At 34.5% G+C, this 19,327-nt stretch overlaps 1 protein-coding gene across 7 annotated transcripts in view; it reads right to left on the bottom strand.

Moving 5' to 3' along the window:
• UBR3 (ubiquitin protein ligase E3 component n-recognin 3) overlaps positions 1 to 19,327 on the bottom strand; it is a 229,898-nt gene that overhangs the window by 35,785 nt on the left and 174,786 nt on the right. For all 7 annotated transcript variants that reach the window (XR_011502861.1, XM_070508074.1, XM_070508076.1 and 4 more), the window contains 2 exons: positions 11,659 to 11,764; positions 1,070 to 1,173 (listed from right to left, as the gene is read on the bottom strand). Coding sequence is in view for 6 of the 7 variants with exons in the window: in XM_070508074.1 (XP_070364175.1) it covers positions 1,070 to 1,173; positions 11,659 to 11,764 (210 nt within the window). In the remaining variant the exon portion in view is untranslated. The remainder of the gene's footprint in view (positions 1 to 1,069; positions 1,174 to 11,658; positions 11,765 to 19,327) is intronic.

Genomic DNA, 19,327 nt, shown 5'->3' with positions numbered 1-19,327 from the left:
TGAAATATCTAGTATAGGCAAATCCATAGAGACAGAAAGCAGATTAGTGGTTTCCAGGGGTTGGGGTAAGAAAGGAATGAAGAGTGATTGCTTAATGGATACAAAGTTTCTTTTTGGGCTGACGAAAATATTCTGGAGCTAGATAATGGTGATAGTTGCACAACATAGTGAATGTACTGAATTGTACACTTTAAAATTGTTAAAATGGCAAATTTTATGTTACAAGAATTTTATAATTAAAAACATTAATCCAAAATTCACAGTGCTAGTATAAATAAAATATTGTGCTTGTTTATTAATGACATTATTTAACTCTTTATAAAGTATCCAAATTTGCATGAAATATCAATCTGACTATATTTAAAAGACCCTTAGGTAAAAGGTTTTATCAAAAGATCAAGTGGAAGTACACACAAGGAATATCTTCACAAGTGAGATGGGGCCTTTCTAGACAGCCACAGGTGTTCTTTCCATTATAACTAATAATACAAAATCAAAACAAAACAAAAGAGAAATCTAGCTTTCCACCAAAGGAGAATGGTTATTTGATAGAATATTTTATATATCTTCAAATGAAAACTACAGACTACGAAGCAATAATTAAAATGTTGCTAATATAATATTAATGCTATTAATATCATAGTAGTATGATATTAACACTAATTTAAAATGATGAGACATCACATTTTAATAACTTCGTGATACTACTATATCAAAATATATATGCAAGTAGATAGAGTGGAGGCATTAAAGCTGACAGTTTGATCTATTTTTCACATTTTTGTATTATCACTTTTTTAAAAAACAATGGTTTTACGAATGATTTCCCATGTCTTTACCTTATTATTGAGTAAAAAGCTGAAAAGAATAGACTCACAAGAAAGAAAAAGAAACCCTTTATTTCACTGTCATCTTCTTTAGATATATATGATTACTATCTAATAATAGAAAAATTGTTATTTACCTCAAAAGAGTTCCATCACGCTGAATGCTGTATTTGTCTGCACAGTTTTGAGAATGTTCATTATATAAACTATATAATCTAAGAATCTGAATTATAAAGACACACCTTTGCGTAAGGGTTGTGGCATCATTAAGATCTGGATGAGCAAAAGGGATGTAACATCATGATAAAGAATCGGAACCTCAGGCTGCTGTTCTTCATTTCCCAGCCTGAAAGAAAATGCATAATCACTTTAGACACTAATGTAATCTCTTCTTTCTAGTTCATTTTATACTTCACATATGTGTCTATGGAACAGAAATCAAACTTTCATAAGCAACTGAGAAATCTCAAAAGAAAAACTTAGAGACCATATTTGGTCTAAAAATATAATCTTTTAGACTCATATATTTCCATGACTCTGCCTAAGATGAAAAAAATTACATAGAAAATTTATTAGATCTTACTAAAGTAAATAATTGGGATACATTAACTCGGTTATGAGTCTTTTGATGTCTTAGATTACGGAAATCAAATGAAGCATTAAATGGAAGTTAAAACAATAAGTTTCACTACAAATGAGGTGGCAAATAGGAATCACAAACTTAGCACTAAAAAGTAAATGTTCACATTATAAAGAAAGAACAGGTACAACTCAAACAAACTACATTGAAAAGGCATGATTAATATCTCTTGTCAAAAATTTGTTTCAACTTTATGACTAACAAAATTCAGATAAACTCTTCAACATTTTAGTCTCAAAAAAAGATAACAATAACCAAAGCAGAACTTAAAATACACTATAAAAGACAAAGTAATAAATCTTAGGAATGTACAGTACTATGAAAAACACAGACTATATTATAAAGCAGATCTTATTCTTAAAGAATTTTTAAAACTTCTTTAGAAGGTTAAATTTTTTACCATAGGTTTAATTTTTAAGGTCAGAGAACAAATGTAAATCTTAAGTTTCCAGAATTGGACAAATTCTGAAGCTACACTTCAGACTAGACTTGAGATGAACAAAAACTGCTCCTCTCTTTTATTAGGCTCCATCACTCAACCAACATTTACTTATTTCTATACCATATGCCAGGCACTGGACACACCAGGGAGTAAGCCAATCCCTGCTGCTGTGAAGTTTGTAACTGCCAGGGGAAGACTGCTCTTTGAACGTCTCCATTCTCCACAAATATCCTTGTCCTCCTCTCCAAAACTAATTCTCCAATAATGCTATGAATCCTACTATTTCTTGTCTCTCTAGCGTCTCTTCTTTACAAGCCCAAAGTTAATTGCAAAAAGAAAAAGAAAATCAGAGGCAGGCTACCATTTCCTCACCTATTATTCAAATCCCCACAATAAAGGTTTCCCATATGGTCAACAATGATTTCCTAATTACAAAATTTAGTGGGCATTTTTCAATCCTTATCTTACTGACCCTCAACTTTGGATACAGTTCAACAGTCTTGTCTGGAAAATTCTCTTGGCTTTTGTGAAACACTCTTTCAGGTTCCCTTTTATCTCTCTGATTACTCCACTTTAGTCTTCTTGACAGGTACTTCTTCCTCTAACCACCTAGAAATAGTGCTGACCCAAAGCCTCCAATTCTCGCTCTCTTTTCATATTAATGACTCTTTTTGAAAACCCCCTAACCCATGACTTCAATTGCCAGCTATATATTGATGACTCCCAAGCCTGCATTTCTAGCCATGACTCGCTTGAACCCTCTATCCGAACATCCACCATCTCCACTTGCATATTGACAGGAAGCTCAACTTCAACATGCCTGAAACTCAACTCATGATCATTCCACTCTACTCCACACACACACACTCCCATGCTAGTCATGACCAATCTGCTCTCTCTTCAATAGTCTTAGACTTGATGTGGTTTATTATATCCTCTAACATTTAGCAAAATACCCAAAACATAATACACACATGATGAAAGAATACTGAATAAATAAGCATCCCAAACCCTATATTCTTACTGACCCCACATTTAATTGGCAGTAAGTCCTAACAACTCTACCTTTATTCCCTCTTTGCCATCCCTATGGTCACTGTCTTCTAACTATTCAATCTCCTCTACGTTTACGTCCCTGTAATTCATCCTCTACACTGTTAGTGCCCTGAAAAGAGGCTTCCACGGGAACTGTATCTTGTTTACCATTATTTCCCCAATTTCTGGATTAAAATAGTTAATAAAAACTAGCTGAGTAAACAAATAAATGAAAAATGAATGGATGGATGAAGAAACAGGTGGCAAAAGAGACAAAGACTAGACAGCGAAGGCTGCAGAGCATAAAGAGACAGATAAAATGAAACAGAGTAAATTACAAACTGATTGACATTAGGGCCAAAAGGTCCTATATATTTTTGTATGTCTGTGGTTTTATCACAGTCCTTTAATGAAATGAATTAAATGACGCAAAAAGGAAGTACGGAAAAAGGGTGAAACCAGACCCAAACAAAAGGGAACAAAGAGCAAAAGGAAAGTAACACTGAAAAATCCTTGCTGACCTATTAATAAAAAAGAAAGTGGTAAGAAACAGGTCCTTTAAAAACTACTCAGAATAAAAATGACTTTGGATTATCAAAATGCTGCATTAAATCTAACAGCTGATTAAAACACTCAGAATTAGAGGGAACTTCATGGATCCATTTAAACTCTCCCAATCTCACCTCTACACAAAGAACCACTTTACTGCACAAAAATCAGTGGGCTTAAGAACTTCTTGCAGCATAATATAAAGACCAACAAATTACAGAACTTTTAGGTATAGAAAAGAAAAAGCATTCCCAAATGAGTAACTTAAATATAGTTTGTTAAAAGAAGGATATTGCAACTTAAAAACTTAAAGGGCTAACAGAATTTTAGATTCTCATTTATTTTATTACATTATGTCAACAAATGTTTTTGTAATAAAAGCAACCTTTCTCAAAATTAGAGGTGAATTATTTTTTTGCTTATTATTATCAGTGACCTTCAAATATTGTTTAAAATCAGTCTAAATTTCCACATGCATGGAAAACTCTCTACCTAAGAAGATTATACCCTCTATTATGATTATTCATATATACCTTGTTAAAAACTTAGCAACTTTTATATTAAACACAATTAAGAATGTATACTTAATAAACATTTCAAAATTAGAACGATACAAAAATGAATTAAAAGAATAGAGAATGTTCCTAGTTGAGGAAACTGTCTATTATAAAGATAACTATTTTTCCCAGGTTAATTTATGAGTTTAAAATAATTCCAATCAAATCACAAATGAAGGGAAGGGTTTAGAAAATGGTTCTAAAGTTCATCTGGAAGAATAAATAGGTGAGAACAGTAAAGAAAAACTGGGAGGCGAAGGGAGAAATGAGAGGAACTTAATCCAACCAGATATACACATACCTCCACAGTAAGTAAACTGGATGGTATTGTCACAGAAATAGGCTTCAAGGTCAATAGAACAAAGGGGAAGTTCCTAATCAGGACCACAATATACAAACACTTAGTATATAATAAATGGGATGTAAAATGGGCAAAAAAATTAGTTATTTGAAAATAAATTTTAAATCTTCACCCAATATTACTGATAAAAATAAATTCCAATAGACTGTATATTTTTAAAAAATTATCCCATAAGAAAACCCTATGAAGAATATACACGTAGATACTGCAAATCCTAAGACAGGAAACACATTGTATTACTGGTTATAAAGGTAAACATGAGATCTTGGATGGGAGAGGCAGGCACTTTAAGTATGAAAGTAATTGAAAAAAATAAGAAATATAAGGTCTGACTGGTTTGGCTACGTGAAAATTTAAAACTTTAATATGTCAAGAAAAGTAATTATAAAATTAAAAGGCAAACATATTTTGGAAAAAAAGTTTCAACATCTATGACAAAATAAGGTTAAATATTTTAAGTCATAAAGAACTGTTCAGATAATTTTTTAAAAATAAGAGGCCAATAGAAAAATGGACAGATGTCTTGAATATATAATTCACAGAGTCTGAAGAAATAGCTAATAAATATGAAATATTTATATGAAGTTAACTTCACCTATAATTTAATACATTTCTATTACTTTGAGATCCCATTTTTTTTTTTTTCCTTAAGATTGGCACCTGAGCTAACAATTGTTGCCAATCTTTTTTTTTCCTTCTGCTTTTTCTCCCCAAATCCTCCCAGTATATAGTAGTATATTTTAGTTGTGGGTCCTTATAGTTGTGGCACGTGGGACGCCACCTCATCATGGCCTGAGGAGCGGTGCCATGTCCACCCCCAGGATGTGAACCAGCGAAACCCTGGGTCGTCGAAGGGGAACGCGCGAACTTAACCACTCGGCCAGCCCCCATTTTTTAATCTATCAAATCAGCCCCCCCAAAATGTTTTTAAGTGATAATACTTAAGACTGACAGAAATGGGGACATTCTTACACTGCCAGTGAAAGTTTATATAGGTACAATCTTTCCGAAAAGCCACGTTGCACTATGTAACACAGTGCCTGAGATTCAGTGAATATTTATCAAATAAATGACTGAAAATGTAAACTATTTATATGCTTTCATGTTATTCTATAGTTCTAGGATTATATCTGACATGTCAAGAACTGCTTAATGCATCATCTGATATGGTGGGAAAGGAGAAACCACTTAAATGATTAACAACAGGAATGAATAAATAAATTAGGCACGTAAAGAATTTTTAATGATGTCAGAATTTGGTTATGTGTTAACATTAAAAAGCAGATTCTAAAACTGATTCAAATAATACTTAAAAGTTCATGATATATATACAGAAAAAAAAGAGACTGGAAAGAAACATCTCAAAATGTTAACAGCATTAGAGGAATTTCCGGAAAATATGATTGATTTTTCTCCCCATATTTGCTCTCCCTTTTATGGCTCATTAGTTCATTAAATTGTAAAAACTATATATAACACATAGATTATAAGATTTTAGATTATTTCATTTTCTTCCTCAATATTTTGGTACATTCAAACATTGCACAATAAATAAAATTTTTATAAGCAGAAAAAAATTTACAAAAACAATAATCTGGAGCTTGTTAGCTACCAAGATAAAAACAACCATTCTGAGGACATAGAAATGGATCTTTCCTGGTACACAGTAGGCACATAATCAGAATGAATAAAGGAATGAAAGGATGCACCCCACTGTAGAAAAGAGAACCACAGATTTTGACTGTGGGGTTTAATACCATTATTTTGATAACGATCCTTTAAATGCTTAATATTTTTAAATATGTAATTGTTTCTATCGCCTAAAGTTTTTAGATAATCTCTAAAATCCAGATTATAAAACCCATACACTACTATTACTCTGTGGATAAGAGGAAATGGGTGGGTTAGAGTTCACAGGCCTAATTTCCCCTCCCCTTTTTTTTAAAGCAAAGTAATCGTCAAAACAATGAAACTAAAAGGAAATAAGGAAGTAATTTTCATGACGCTTATAGAAAAAAGTATACTATGAGAAACCTATACCATTAGACATAAAATTTTATGTTGGAAAAGTATTAAAGTGAGAAAACAGAAAAACTACTTTAATTAAAAAAAATCTAGGGCCGGCCCGGTGGTGCAGCGGTTAAGTTTGCATGTTCCGCTTGGGTGGTCTAGGGTTCGTCCGTTCAGATCCCAGTGCGGACATGGCACCGCTTGGCAAGCCATGCTGTGGTAGGTGTCCCAAATATAAAGTAGAGGAAGATGGGCACGCATGTTAGCTCAGGGCCAGTCTGCCTCAGCAAAAAGAGGAGGATTGGCAGCAGATGTTAGCTCAGGGCTAATCTTCCACGCAAAAAAAAAAAAAAATCTAATATACAGACATGAAACAAAGATGACATACTATAATCAACTCTAATATTATAAGTTAGTGAACTAATGAATCATAAAAACGAGAGCAAATACTGGGGAGGGAAATCAATCAGATTTTCCAGAAATTCCTCAGAGCTCTCAGTACTAGGAAAAGAAGCATAGAGTAATATTTAAGAACTTAGCCTCTGGAACCAGAAAGATTTGGGTTCAAATGCCAGCTCTATTCCATAACAGCTTTGTGCCCTTAAAGAACATGTCAATGTTGGGGGCTGGCCCAGTGGCATAGTGGTTAGGCACATGCTCTACTTCGGTGGTCTGGGGTTCACAGGTTCCGATCCTGGGTGTGGACTTATACACTGCCTATCAAGACAGGCTGTGGTGGCATCCCAAATACAAAAAAGAGAGGAAGGCTGGCACAGATGTTAGCTCAGGGATAATCTTCCTCAAGCAAAAAGAGGGAGATTGGCAACAGATGTTAGTTCAGGGCCAATTTTCCTCACCAAAAAAAAAAAAAAAAAAAAAGAACATGTCAATGTAATCTACACAGAAATCGACATATGATGTACACCCAAAGTTTATCTTATGTTAGAAACCAATGTTACCACAATAAAAATAATTATATTTTAAAAAGAACATGTTAATTAATTTTCCTAAGCCTCAAGTTCCTCATATGTAAAAATTGGGATAACAATGGTATCTAGTGCATACAGCTATAGTGATGATTAAGTGAGATTATATATGCAAAGCACAAAAATGCCTAGCATCAAGTAAGCACTGGATAAGTGTCACAGCATTTACTCCTATCCTAATGGGTATTAAATCTTAGGGCGTGAAAAGAATACAACTCAGCAATCAGTATCATGGAAAGCATAGTACCTATGTCTGTTCTCTAAACTTAATTCACCAATACTACACTTAAGAAACATCTTTAAAATTAGAGAGTTAAGCATTTTAATACCTTATTTGCATACCATTCTTGTCTTTGAATATGCAAGTCTAGGTAGGAAAGAAAATTACTAGCTAATATCACGAAAACTGATTTTCCTTAATATAAACATGCAAAATACTCAGACCTTGTTAATTTTGTTTATAAACACAAAAATCCCACAAATACAGTTTTATTCTGTTTTTTTGGGGGGGGGGTTTGAGAAGTAGCAGAATATATTCATAACCTCAAAGTATCTTCCCACAAGATACTTACTAATTACAAAAGGTAAAATAGTAACTTTGCAGTGGAAAAACCTGACAGATACTACTATAGCCAAATGATCAGAGTTATTATCATCAGTAATGAGACAAATGAAGAGCGCGAGCCTCTTGATATGATGCACTAAAAAGAACACAATATCATTTCTGTGGTATATCTGCCAAAAGTGTAACTTGAATCTAACAACAAGGAAATATCAGACAAAAATAAACTGAGGGATTCTACAAAATAATTGGCCAGAGTTCTTCAAAACAAAACGTTAATGTCATGAAATACAAAAAAGAAAACAAGTCAGGAACAATTTCAGATTACAGGAAAAAAAGAGAAATTATAACAAAATGCAATCAAGATCTTGAGTTGTCTTTGCATTGCATTTGCATTTCCCAGGATATTACTAAAAGAACTGGCAAAATCTGAATAGATTCTGCATGAGGTAGGGGTCAATATTAATTATTTCTCATATAAATATCCAGTTAACCCAGCACCATTTATTATAAAGACTATGCTTCCCCCACTGCTCCTAAGTGCCATCTGTGCTATAAATACAATGTCCAGATATGTGTGGGTCTGGTTTGTTTTGTTTTAACAAGCAAATACAAATTTATTTTCTCATCCCTCTGCCTTGACTACACAAGTGGTGGCATAAAGTACATGTTTTCTACTCCCGGATTTATTTTTCTCTTAACATTGTATCTTGGTGGAGATATTCCCATATCAGTAAACAGAGTGCTTTCTCACCTTTCTTTTGTTTTTGTAGGTCTGTTTTAATTTACTATTGTAGGGAAGGCAAAGCAGTAGGACATTTGACAGCTATATGAAAAGAATAAAATTGGACCCATTTTTACACCACATATGATAAATTCCAAATAGAGATCTAAATATAAAAACTGAAGCAAGAGAAATATTAGAAGAATCATATATCTAATAAGGGGTATATAAAGAACCCATACGACTCAACAGCAAAAAAACAAATAATCCAGGGGTCGGCCCCATGGCTGAGTGGTTAAGTTTGCGTGCTCCGCTGCGGCGGCCCAGGGTTTCACCGATTTGAATCCCAGGCGTGGACATGACACCGCTCGTCAAGCCATGCTGAGGCAGTATCCCACATGCCACAACTAGAAGGACCCACAACTAAGAACATACAACTATGTACCGGGGAGCTTTGGGGGAGAAAAAGGAAAAAAAAATCTTAAAAAAAAAACCCGAAATAATTCAATTAAAAAAATGGGCAGAGGATCCAAAAAGACATTTTTCCAAAAAAGACACACAGATGGCCAAGAGGTACATGAAAAAAAGGTGCTCAACATCACTATCATCAGGGAAATGCAAATCAAAACCACGAGGTATCACCTCACACCTGTCAGAACAGCTATTATCAAAAAGAAAAGAAACAACAAGTGTTTGGACTTCTGGATATTTATACGAAGAAAACAAAAACATTAACTTGAAAAGATATATGCACCCTCATGTTCATTGTAGCATTATTTACAATAGTTGCCAAGACATGGAACCAACCTAAGTGTCCATCAATGGATGAATGAATAAAGAAAATGTAAGAGAGATACATATATACTGTGAGAATATGTATATATATATATTCATTAAAAAGGAGGAAATCTTGCCATTTGTGACAAGATGGATGGAGCTTGAGAGCATTTATCCTAAGTGAAATAGACAGAGAAAGATAAATACCATATGATCTCACTTATATGTGAATCTTCAAAAAGAGAAAGGAACTCAGAGATACAAAGAACAGATTGGTGGTTGCCAGAGGCAGGGGGTGGGGCACGGGCAAAACGGGTGAAGGTGGTCAAAAGCTCCAAATTTCCAGTCATAAAACAAATTAGTCCTGAGGATGTAACGTACAGCATGGTGACTACAGTTAATAATATAGTATTGATATTTGAAAGTTGTTAAGAGAGTAGTAGGTCTTAAAAGTTCTCATCACAAGAAAAAAAATTTATGACTGCATGTGGTGATGGATGTTAACTTAGACTTACTGTGGTAATCATTCCACAATATATACAAATGTCCAATCATTATACTGTACACCTGAAACTAATATGTCAATTATATCTCAATTTAAAAAAATAAAGAAATAATTAGAAGAAAATCTGGGTGAACTTTTTGATAACCAGGGAGCAGGAAAAGGCCTGAGTCAAAATCCAGAATTACTAAATGAAAAGATTAATAAATAACTACATTAAAAAAAAACTATTACATGGCAAAAAATATCATAAAGTAAAAAGACATTTGACAATTTGGTGAAACATATTTGCAACTTATAACACAAAGGGCTAATATCTATAATCTATGAACACATCTTTAAAATGAAGAGAAAAAAGACCAACAACCCAATTTTTAGAAACGGGCAACAAATTAGAGTTCACAAATACAAACGCAAATGCGCAGGATTGGAAGATAGATGTCTCTGAATTTATTTCATTACATAGTTTTTACTTTGGGAAAATATGTTTTATATAATAAAAGTAAATAAATCAAGGGAAAAATGGCAGTCTTTAAATATGGAAAAAATAATAGAACTCAAACAAATGAGCCTAACCATAAATCAAGCAATAGCATAACCACACAAGGAAAAAGTTACTTCGAATGACTTAAAAACATAGTATTTTGACAGTATAACTCTAGTGGCATATATTCTAAGGACAAAAAGAATTTATGGTTAGTAGTAATATTGTTTTTTTAAAAATAATTGTAGTTATACTGTAGGTTATGCAAATAGTAATGATGTTAATATCATTAGAAACCAAGGTTTTCAGAATAAGAGAAAAAAGATGCAAATAATATAAAAACTAAGAAATAAAACATAATCTTGCAATCTTATGTTTGAATACAAATACCAGTAAGTACTCAAGATCTTTTTCATTTCCTAACTCTGTCCACTGGAATGGCTTAGGAGCAACGATAACCCAGTAGTAGCTTTGTATATCCATAAGTATCCAGATTGTGATCTCTAAATACCATTTCCCATTAAAAGGAACTACATGGAGAAATGGCTAATTCCAGGTATAGAGTACAAAATACACAAAATAAACCTGGGTCAACTAATTGTGCCAGAAACTAAGGATACTATCAAAGACTACTTGGATCATATCAAAGTACAACAGCCAACCTAAAAACAGATTCTCACTGACCTACAAGGGAGCAATTTGCATTGAAAGGAAGAGTGGCTGAAATGGAGTGAAATACATCAAATATATAAAAATCCATGAGACTATACAACAAATAAACAACCACAACTTATTGGTCACCTGGAAGTTACTAGGATATCAGTTAGAAACATCAAGGGTTGCTAACACCATCAGGTGAAAGGCCGATGGTGAACTTCACAAGGGAGGGATCAAATTAAGGCCACCGGAACCCACTGATTACTCCTGACATAACAAGAGGGACAACCAGGCATTACGTGCCTCTATTTGAATGTTTTATCTGCATAAAAACCAAAGGGATTCTTTAAAAGATTTTCTGACTTGGTTGGAACTTTTATTCAATTTTTACAAAGAGTATGATGGTAAACTGTTTTCAGTTTTTATCTTTTTTCTGCATTTCATAAGGAAAATTCCCATATTCATAAAGAATTCCAATCCTACTTTTTACTCAACTATTTTTCAAAAACAGTTTTAATTGACTTTAATCTTTCAATAATACTTACTGTGAATTCACCTCTTCTACTAACTGTGTGAGCTTTCTCCAGGGATTATACTCAGAATCAATGCTATAAAGCCGCATGTGCAAGGCTAACACATGGAACAGCTGATCTAAACAAATGGAAGAAAAGGTAATTAGAAAGTTCACACAATTCTTCCAGAACAAAATTCAGACAAAATTTCTAGTTAATTCATAAGGAAATGTTTCCTATCCTTATCATTATAATTCACCAAGTTTAAGTACCATCTACTTCATGCTGTCTTTTAAAGTAAACTCGGAAACATAAATCCAAATAATTTCTAACAGATTTTGGACTGTCATTATGCTCAATCTTAATACAGGAATGGCTCGTTTTCTTCATCTCCTGTCACAGATGTACTTTTCCTCAGCTTTATGCTTCAGCTTTGCCAACCTGTACTTTTCACTATCGTGGTCTCCTACCAAAATTGACTATATCTGACCCTGGGTAATATGGATGATAACATCCATATAAAATCACTGTTAAGTGAAATTCTCTCTTCGCCTAATATTTTCCTCTAAAGCCTCTTTAGATTGAGTTGTGACATCACTGTCTTTTGAATCAACATGCGAAAAAACCAATGAAATCAGAGTATTATTTAGAAGGACTATTCTAGCTGTTTTCATTTCCTCTATATAAACCATAACAATAATCTACCAATCTTAGCTTTCAACAAAATTCTGCTCATGACATTTAAAAGAAAAATTTTTGTTTAAAATTATTCAGAAAACAATCTTAACTTTTGCTTTCATATCACAAGTCCTTTTTTTGGTATGAACGACAAGGACTGGATTAAATTATTCTGTCACAAATACTCAAAAATAGTTGTGACTCAAAACTTACTTTCTGGAAAGTCAGATAACACTTCTTGACATACGATTGAAATTCCTTTTATTATTACATAAGTTTCAGGTGTACAACATTATAATTTAACATATTATACACTACAAAGTGGAAATTAATCCTTAAAACCAGAAAGATAAGTTAGCCAAATGACACAAACATATGTTGTCATTTATTCTCTAAATTAATCAAAACTAAACAAGATTTTGTCTCTGAGGAACTGACTTAGCAATCAACTATATTTTAGATTAACTTAAGATCCATCATTATCTTGTGTGTGTGTGTTTGTGTATTAGCAGTAGTTGCAGTTGTTTTGGGAAGCTAGTCTCAGACATGAGAGTTATAAGATGAACAAGATAACTGCTCCACTCTGTGGGGCAGGGTAGAGGAAATGGAGGTGGGCAGGGGAGCTGAATCCCAATGCTCTGCACATCCATTTCTGTCAAGTTGCAGTCTGATCTCTCTATAACAAACAGAAAAATCTAAATATCTTACCCTGCCTCACCTCCTGTTTATAAGTCAATGTATAGTCTAAATCCTCTCTTAAAATTTCTTCATCCTATTAGTAGCTAACGCTAGCTGAGTATTTATTACATGTCAAGCACTATGTTAATAATCACTTTACATAGATTATCTCAATTTTCACAAAAATTCTACCAGGTAGGAAATATTATTATCCCAAGTTTTGAGACAACTAAGTTTCCTGAATTTCCAGTTTTTCCAGTAACCTAGTTCCATTAATAACACTGAGAGCACAGGACATTTTGAGCAAAGAAATAATGTGATGAAAGATATATCAGTCATTTTCATTTCATTTCAACTCAACTACACATAAGAGATTGTTTTTTCCAAGTACATAATTTGCAATTTTTTAAAAGTGCCTAAAACCATAAAAATGTTAAAAAACTAAATTCTCCCAGCAGAAAAATATTAAGATTAACTCAAATTGCAAGGTGGAGAGTTTCGAATTCTTTTTACATGTGTTAAGTGAATCAAACAGCTCTTTTCAATAATTCCTTTCAAGATGAAAGTCAATTCTCTTAAAGTTTATCTGATTTAATCAAAGGCACAGAAGTTGAGCTTTTAATAACCTAACCAGGCCAGGAGAGAAATAATGTTGCAATTTGCCTATTTTCCTAGCCTCTGCCATAATTCAAGAAATACAAACGTTAGAAGGAATCTTTTTCATCTTCCTTTATTTCCTCATTCTGTAGATGAAGAAACAGGCCCAGAGAAAGGATGTACACCTTGCCAGGTCACTCCACACACACACACACACACACACACACTCACTCACTCTCTCGACTTTTCATTCCTATGAAAAATTGAGATTATAACCCTGAGGCATTTTCTAAAGCTATTAATAAAATATATAACAAGAGTCTTTGATATTGGCTTTACTAGAACTTAAGAATAATATATCTAATGAGGTATATCTACCTTTCAAAAACAATCCTTGCAGATAACTTCAGTAGGAAACAGAGAATTGCTCAAAAAACAATCAATACCTTTTACTATTTTTTTTTTAAGATTTTATTTTTTTCCTTTTTCTCCCCAAAGCCCCCCAGTACATAGTTGTATATTCTTAGTTGTGGGTCCTTCTAGTTGTGGCATGTGGGATGCTGCCTCAGCGTGGTTTGATGAGCAGTGCCATGTCCGCTCCCAGGATTCGAACCGACGAAACACTGGGATTCGAACCGATGAAACACTGGGCCGCCTGCAGCGGAGCGCGCGAACTTAACCACTCGGCCACGGGGCCAGCCCCCTTTTACTATGTTTACACAATTCACTGTGTGTTTTCACAATTTGGTCTCAGACCTATCAGTAACAATAAACTCTAATATTCATTTAGCAGCAAAAATATCTCTTATACTAAACAACTGTTGACAGTAGTAGATGTAGGGTAAGGAGAACCTATGATCATAACCAAAAGGTAAAAACTAAAAAATAATGGAAAAATTTATTAAACACTAACTGTGTGCATGGTATTTAAAAAGCTGAAATACAGCTATGTCAAGAAAGCATATTACTAAAGTTCTGAAAAACAACAGCAAAAAGAACAGATAACTCCTTTTCTGGAATGACACATTTTAAAGTTCTAAAGTTAGGTCTACAGTTATAAAAGGGTTTGGAAATGAGAAGCATTATTAAATTAACTTATAGGTGTGCTGTGATTTCAACATATGTAGAGGAGGCACCACTGTCTAGTAGGAGCCAGGAAGTCCTGGAGTTGAATCCAAGCTCTGTACTGTCCATGTTCCTTGGACAAATTAGTCTATCATCTGTAAAACAGGGATAATACTACCTTACCAGGCTGTTATATAGTGATGGTAGTTAGAGTAATAGCATACATCTGTAGTGTGCAGATAGGTGTGCTTACATAGATGTATATACATACATGGTTTCTAAAAGTAAATTCTAAACACTAAATTTAATATTTACAAACTTGAGATTTTATGACTAAAATTAGAGATTATGATTACATTAGAAACATCAGGTCTCCACATAAAACTACCACTGCAAAAAATATTGACATACATTTTTTAACTCTCTTCTCTCTCCTCCCCTGAACTTTTGGTACCATTCTTCCCTGGTTCTCCCCCAGTTCTTCTCAGTTACGTTTACATGCTCTTCTTCCTCTACTGAACCCTAAAAAAAGACATTCTCCATAAGAAAGGAAAAGAGATCCCTTCTTAGGCCTCTTTCCCTCACACACTACTTCACCTAAGCTCAACTTTCACTCCTCCCCATAAGTTTACAATCCACAAATTTCTCTAGCACTTCACATGTTCCAGAGGCATCAAAAAATCAATATATCCAAAACTAAACTGATGATACAGCCCAGCATAGCCCCAATGTTCATTTCCTCTTATAATCCCTATTTGAGTGAATGACACTACTGCCCACGCAAACACCCAAGGAAAAATTTGGGCGTCATCTCCCACGTCCTTGCCCTCCATAGCCAATTGATTACAAACTCTATTGGTTCTGCCTCCTATGATCCATCCTCTTAGGCTCCACTCCATTGCTACATCATTTCTCAACTGGATTACTCAACAGAGTGCTCATTCAGCTTTCTGTCTTTTGTTCCACCCCCTTCCAGCCCCAATAAACAATAAATCTATTCACATTATCTCATAATTGGTTGGTGAACCACTGAAGAAACAGGCATAGAAAGCCCTTCATGAGCTAACCAGTATTTCTTTTTCAGGTTTATTTCTTCATCTTCTTTCTTCCCTTCCCTTCCCAAGTATTTCCCAATGTGTCACGGTGTCTTATCTGTCTTTGCAAGCTGTTCTCTCAGCCTAGAACAGTGCCTTCTTGTTCTCCAGGCAAACGTGACTGATCTTTCAAGAGCCAGTTCACGTGCTCCTCTATGACGTTTTCTCTAATATCATACCTGAGACAGATCTGATCATCTTTGGCTTTAAGCATTCTCTATACCTCAAGTTAATTCTATTTTAGCACTTCTTAAACAGTCTTGTAATTATTTTTCATATGCTTTCCTCTCCTATCAGATGGTGAGAGCTCCCTGAAGGAGACAATTGTCTTTTCCTCTTTGTACTTCCTAGGCTAGCATAATGCTTGATATATAATAGGATTTTTTTTAAGTAGGCTGAATATAATATGAATAAATCAACAATCTTGTAAAAAAAATCATAAATCTCTGCATAAACTTCATCATAGATTTACACTCTTCCTTTTCTGTCATAATCACATACTGGCTCAGTACTAAGAAGTAGGTCAATTAATCAGCCCTAATTTCACTGCCTCAAAAGAGACTGACCTCTTAACTCTAACTATTAAAGTATAGCTTGACCTGCTTGCTCCCACTATCTTCTTCCCCATGCTGGTTGCTGTGACAACTCACCTGGGACAAAGAATTGTATTTTCTACAATACCTAATCAAATTCTTTACAACTGTGACAAGTCTAAGGTATTATAATGTGCTTAATCACAAGACAGACATATCACTAAAACAGAAAACATCGACTGGTTTGTCCTCAAAAAAGCGTAAGGTTTAATTATAAGAACCCTCAGGTGGAACAAACGTAAGATTTAACAATCCCTTTTATCTTTATCAATATCAGTAAGACTATTTTCAAAAAAAGAATCCATAAAATAAAAACATAACTCCAACTTTATCGTAAAATCAAGAGTTTTACATGTATGACTATAAATACCATACACACACATGAAACGCTATTGTGCCAATTTTTATGACTTCAGGAATATCCACTTAAGGAAACTGAACCCAATGTTGTCATATGTTAAAATCTGTCAAAAATGCTTTTGCAACAGATGTTCTTTGAGCTCAGCACCAGAGTAGAAATTCGGTGTCTCTGTCAGTTATTTCTAAACATATAAGAAATCTAAAACTGGTACCTTATTTTCTTAGGATAACTCATACTAGACATTAAGACATACATACATATATATATAAGAGAAGAGTTATCCTAAAAATATTATAAATTGGTTCCATCTTAAGTTGCATCACTGTTAAAATTTACCTAAGGTAAACTTAACTGGGCCTGTATTTCCAGATCATTCAAGATTTTAGTCCTATCAGTCTAGTTATCACTGGTTAAAAACTGTCAATGAAAAAAACCTCAACTAGCCATAGTGTGACAGGAGCTGACTTATCTTTCCCTATCCCATTCCTCACTACGCCAGGCAAGACAGGGCAGGGAATAAAGTGGCAGTCATGGTAGGAATTTTAAAGGGTTAAGAAAGAACTTACTAACAATAACATATAAAATACTTTAGTTCATATGTCTAATACCATCTGATTCTTACATTAAACATGATAGATATGTTAGGTAGTCGGCACCAACAGTATTGAGATATTCTAACTCCAACCCAGTGCTCCTTCCAGGTATGTACAGGCAAACCTAGGAGACATTGCAGGTTTGGTTCTAGACCACCATAATAAAGCAAACATTGCAATAAAGCAAGTCACATGAATTTTTTTGGTTTCTCAGTGCACATAAAAGTTATGTTTACACTGTACTGTAGTCTATTAAGTATGCAATAGCACTATGTCTAAAAGAATAGTGTACATGCCTTAATTTAAGAACATTTTGTTGCTAAAAAATGCTAACCATCATCTGAGCCTTCAGCAAGTCATAATCTTTTTGCTGGTGGAGAGTCTTGCCTCAATGTTGATGTTCACTGATCACAGTGGTGGGTGCTAAAGGTTGGGGTGGCTGTGGCAATGTCTTAAAATAAGACAACAATGAAGTTTGCCACATCGATTAACTCTTTCTTTCATAAACGATTTCTCTGTAGCATGTGATGCTGTTTGGTAGCATTTTACCCACAACAGTACTTTTTTCTAAACCAGAGCCACTCCGCTCAAACCCAGCCACTGCTTTATCAACTAAGTTTATGTAATATTCTAAATCCTTTGTTGTCATTTCAACAATCTTCACATTTTCACGAGGAGTCAATTCTATCTCAGGAAACCACTTTCTTTGCTCATCCATAAGAAACAATTCCTCATCCATTCAAGTTTTATCATGAGATGGCAGCAATCCAGTCACATCTTCAGGCTCCACTTCTGATTCTAGTTCTCCTGGTATTTCTACCACATCTGCAGTTACTTCCTCCACTGAAGTCTTAAATCCCTCAAAGTCATCCATGAGGGCTAGAATCAACTTCTTTCAAATTCCTGCTAATGTTAATATTTTCGCCTCTCCCTATGAATCACAACTGTTCTCAATGGCATCTAGAATGGTGAATCCTTTCCAGAAGGTTTTCAATTTACTTTGCCCAGATCCATCAAAGGAATCACTATCTATGGCAGCTATAGCCTTATGAAACACATTTCTTAACAAATGCTGTTGGAAAAATGGCGCCAATAGACTTGCTCAACAGGGTTGCCACAAAGCTTCAATTTGTAAAAAACGCAGTATCTGCGAAGTGCAATAAAGCAAAGCACAATAAAACAAGGTATGCCTGTATTCTATGCTGCTAGTCAATAAAGGACCTATAAGTTCGGGGGTAAAGTGGCAGAGCTTTGCTTACTTAGGAGAGGTTTTATTCCCCCATCTGAGAATGGAAAAATGCTGAAGGAAAAGGCTGTCTTTAGTACTTTCCTACTTTCCATACTGTGTTCCTCTCTTGCCTCCTGGAGTTTCTATGCCTCCACTCCCGGGCACACTATGCCACTGTTCTCTGGTTACCTCATATATTATAGTATTAGTATTAATTTCATGGAATTACTCTCCTTCTATTGTAAGGGTTAAATGACTAGCAGCCTTTCCTTTCACCTTTACAACATAGCATGAGACAATAATATGGGGTAGAGAGGGGCACAGTTTTGCTTCTTCATTTAGGTAGTCTCAGGAAGGGTAAAGAAAAAGTTCAGTTCTTAAAACTCCTACTTTCCTCCTTACCAAGAGGGGACACTCCATGAATGTAGGCCTAATTTGAGCACCTCATTTAAAACTGAGGGGCAGGGGAGGGGGCCTAACCCCACTATAGAAGAAAGGAGCTAGCTGCCCTGCCCTAAGCCAAGAAAAATCTCAGGACCCTATGCCCTAATAGTGGAAATTATTATCTGTGGTACTTAGTTCCTGAAATACGCAAATCTTAAATGCAAAAAGGCCTGGCTACTGGGCCACAAAGCACAGGACTTTCATACCAGACTTTGAAGAATAGTTAAAGCCACTACTCTTAGCTCAAATTTTCATGCCACATCCTTACCCCTCTAACTCAGACCTTCCCAAATTAACAATGTGCCTTGTTCCCAATAGATAATAAGCTGTATCAGTCTTTAGAAATAAATCTCATTCTGTCCTTCTAACCT

This window comes from Equus asinus, chromosome 4 (genome assembly GCF_041296235.1).
Source record: "Equus asinus isolate D_3611 breed Donkey chromosome 4, EquAss-T2T_v2, whole genome shotgun sequence".
Classification (NCBI taxonomy): domain Eukaryota; kingdom Metazoa; phylum Chordata; class Mammalia; order Perissodactyla; family Equidae; genus Equus; species Equus asinus.
The sequence above is the reverse complement of the archived record's forward strand: the minus strand, read 5'-3'. Positions and strand labels throughout refer to the sequence as shown.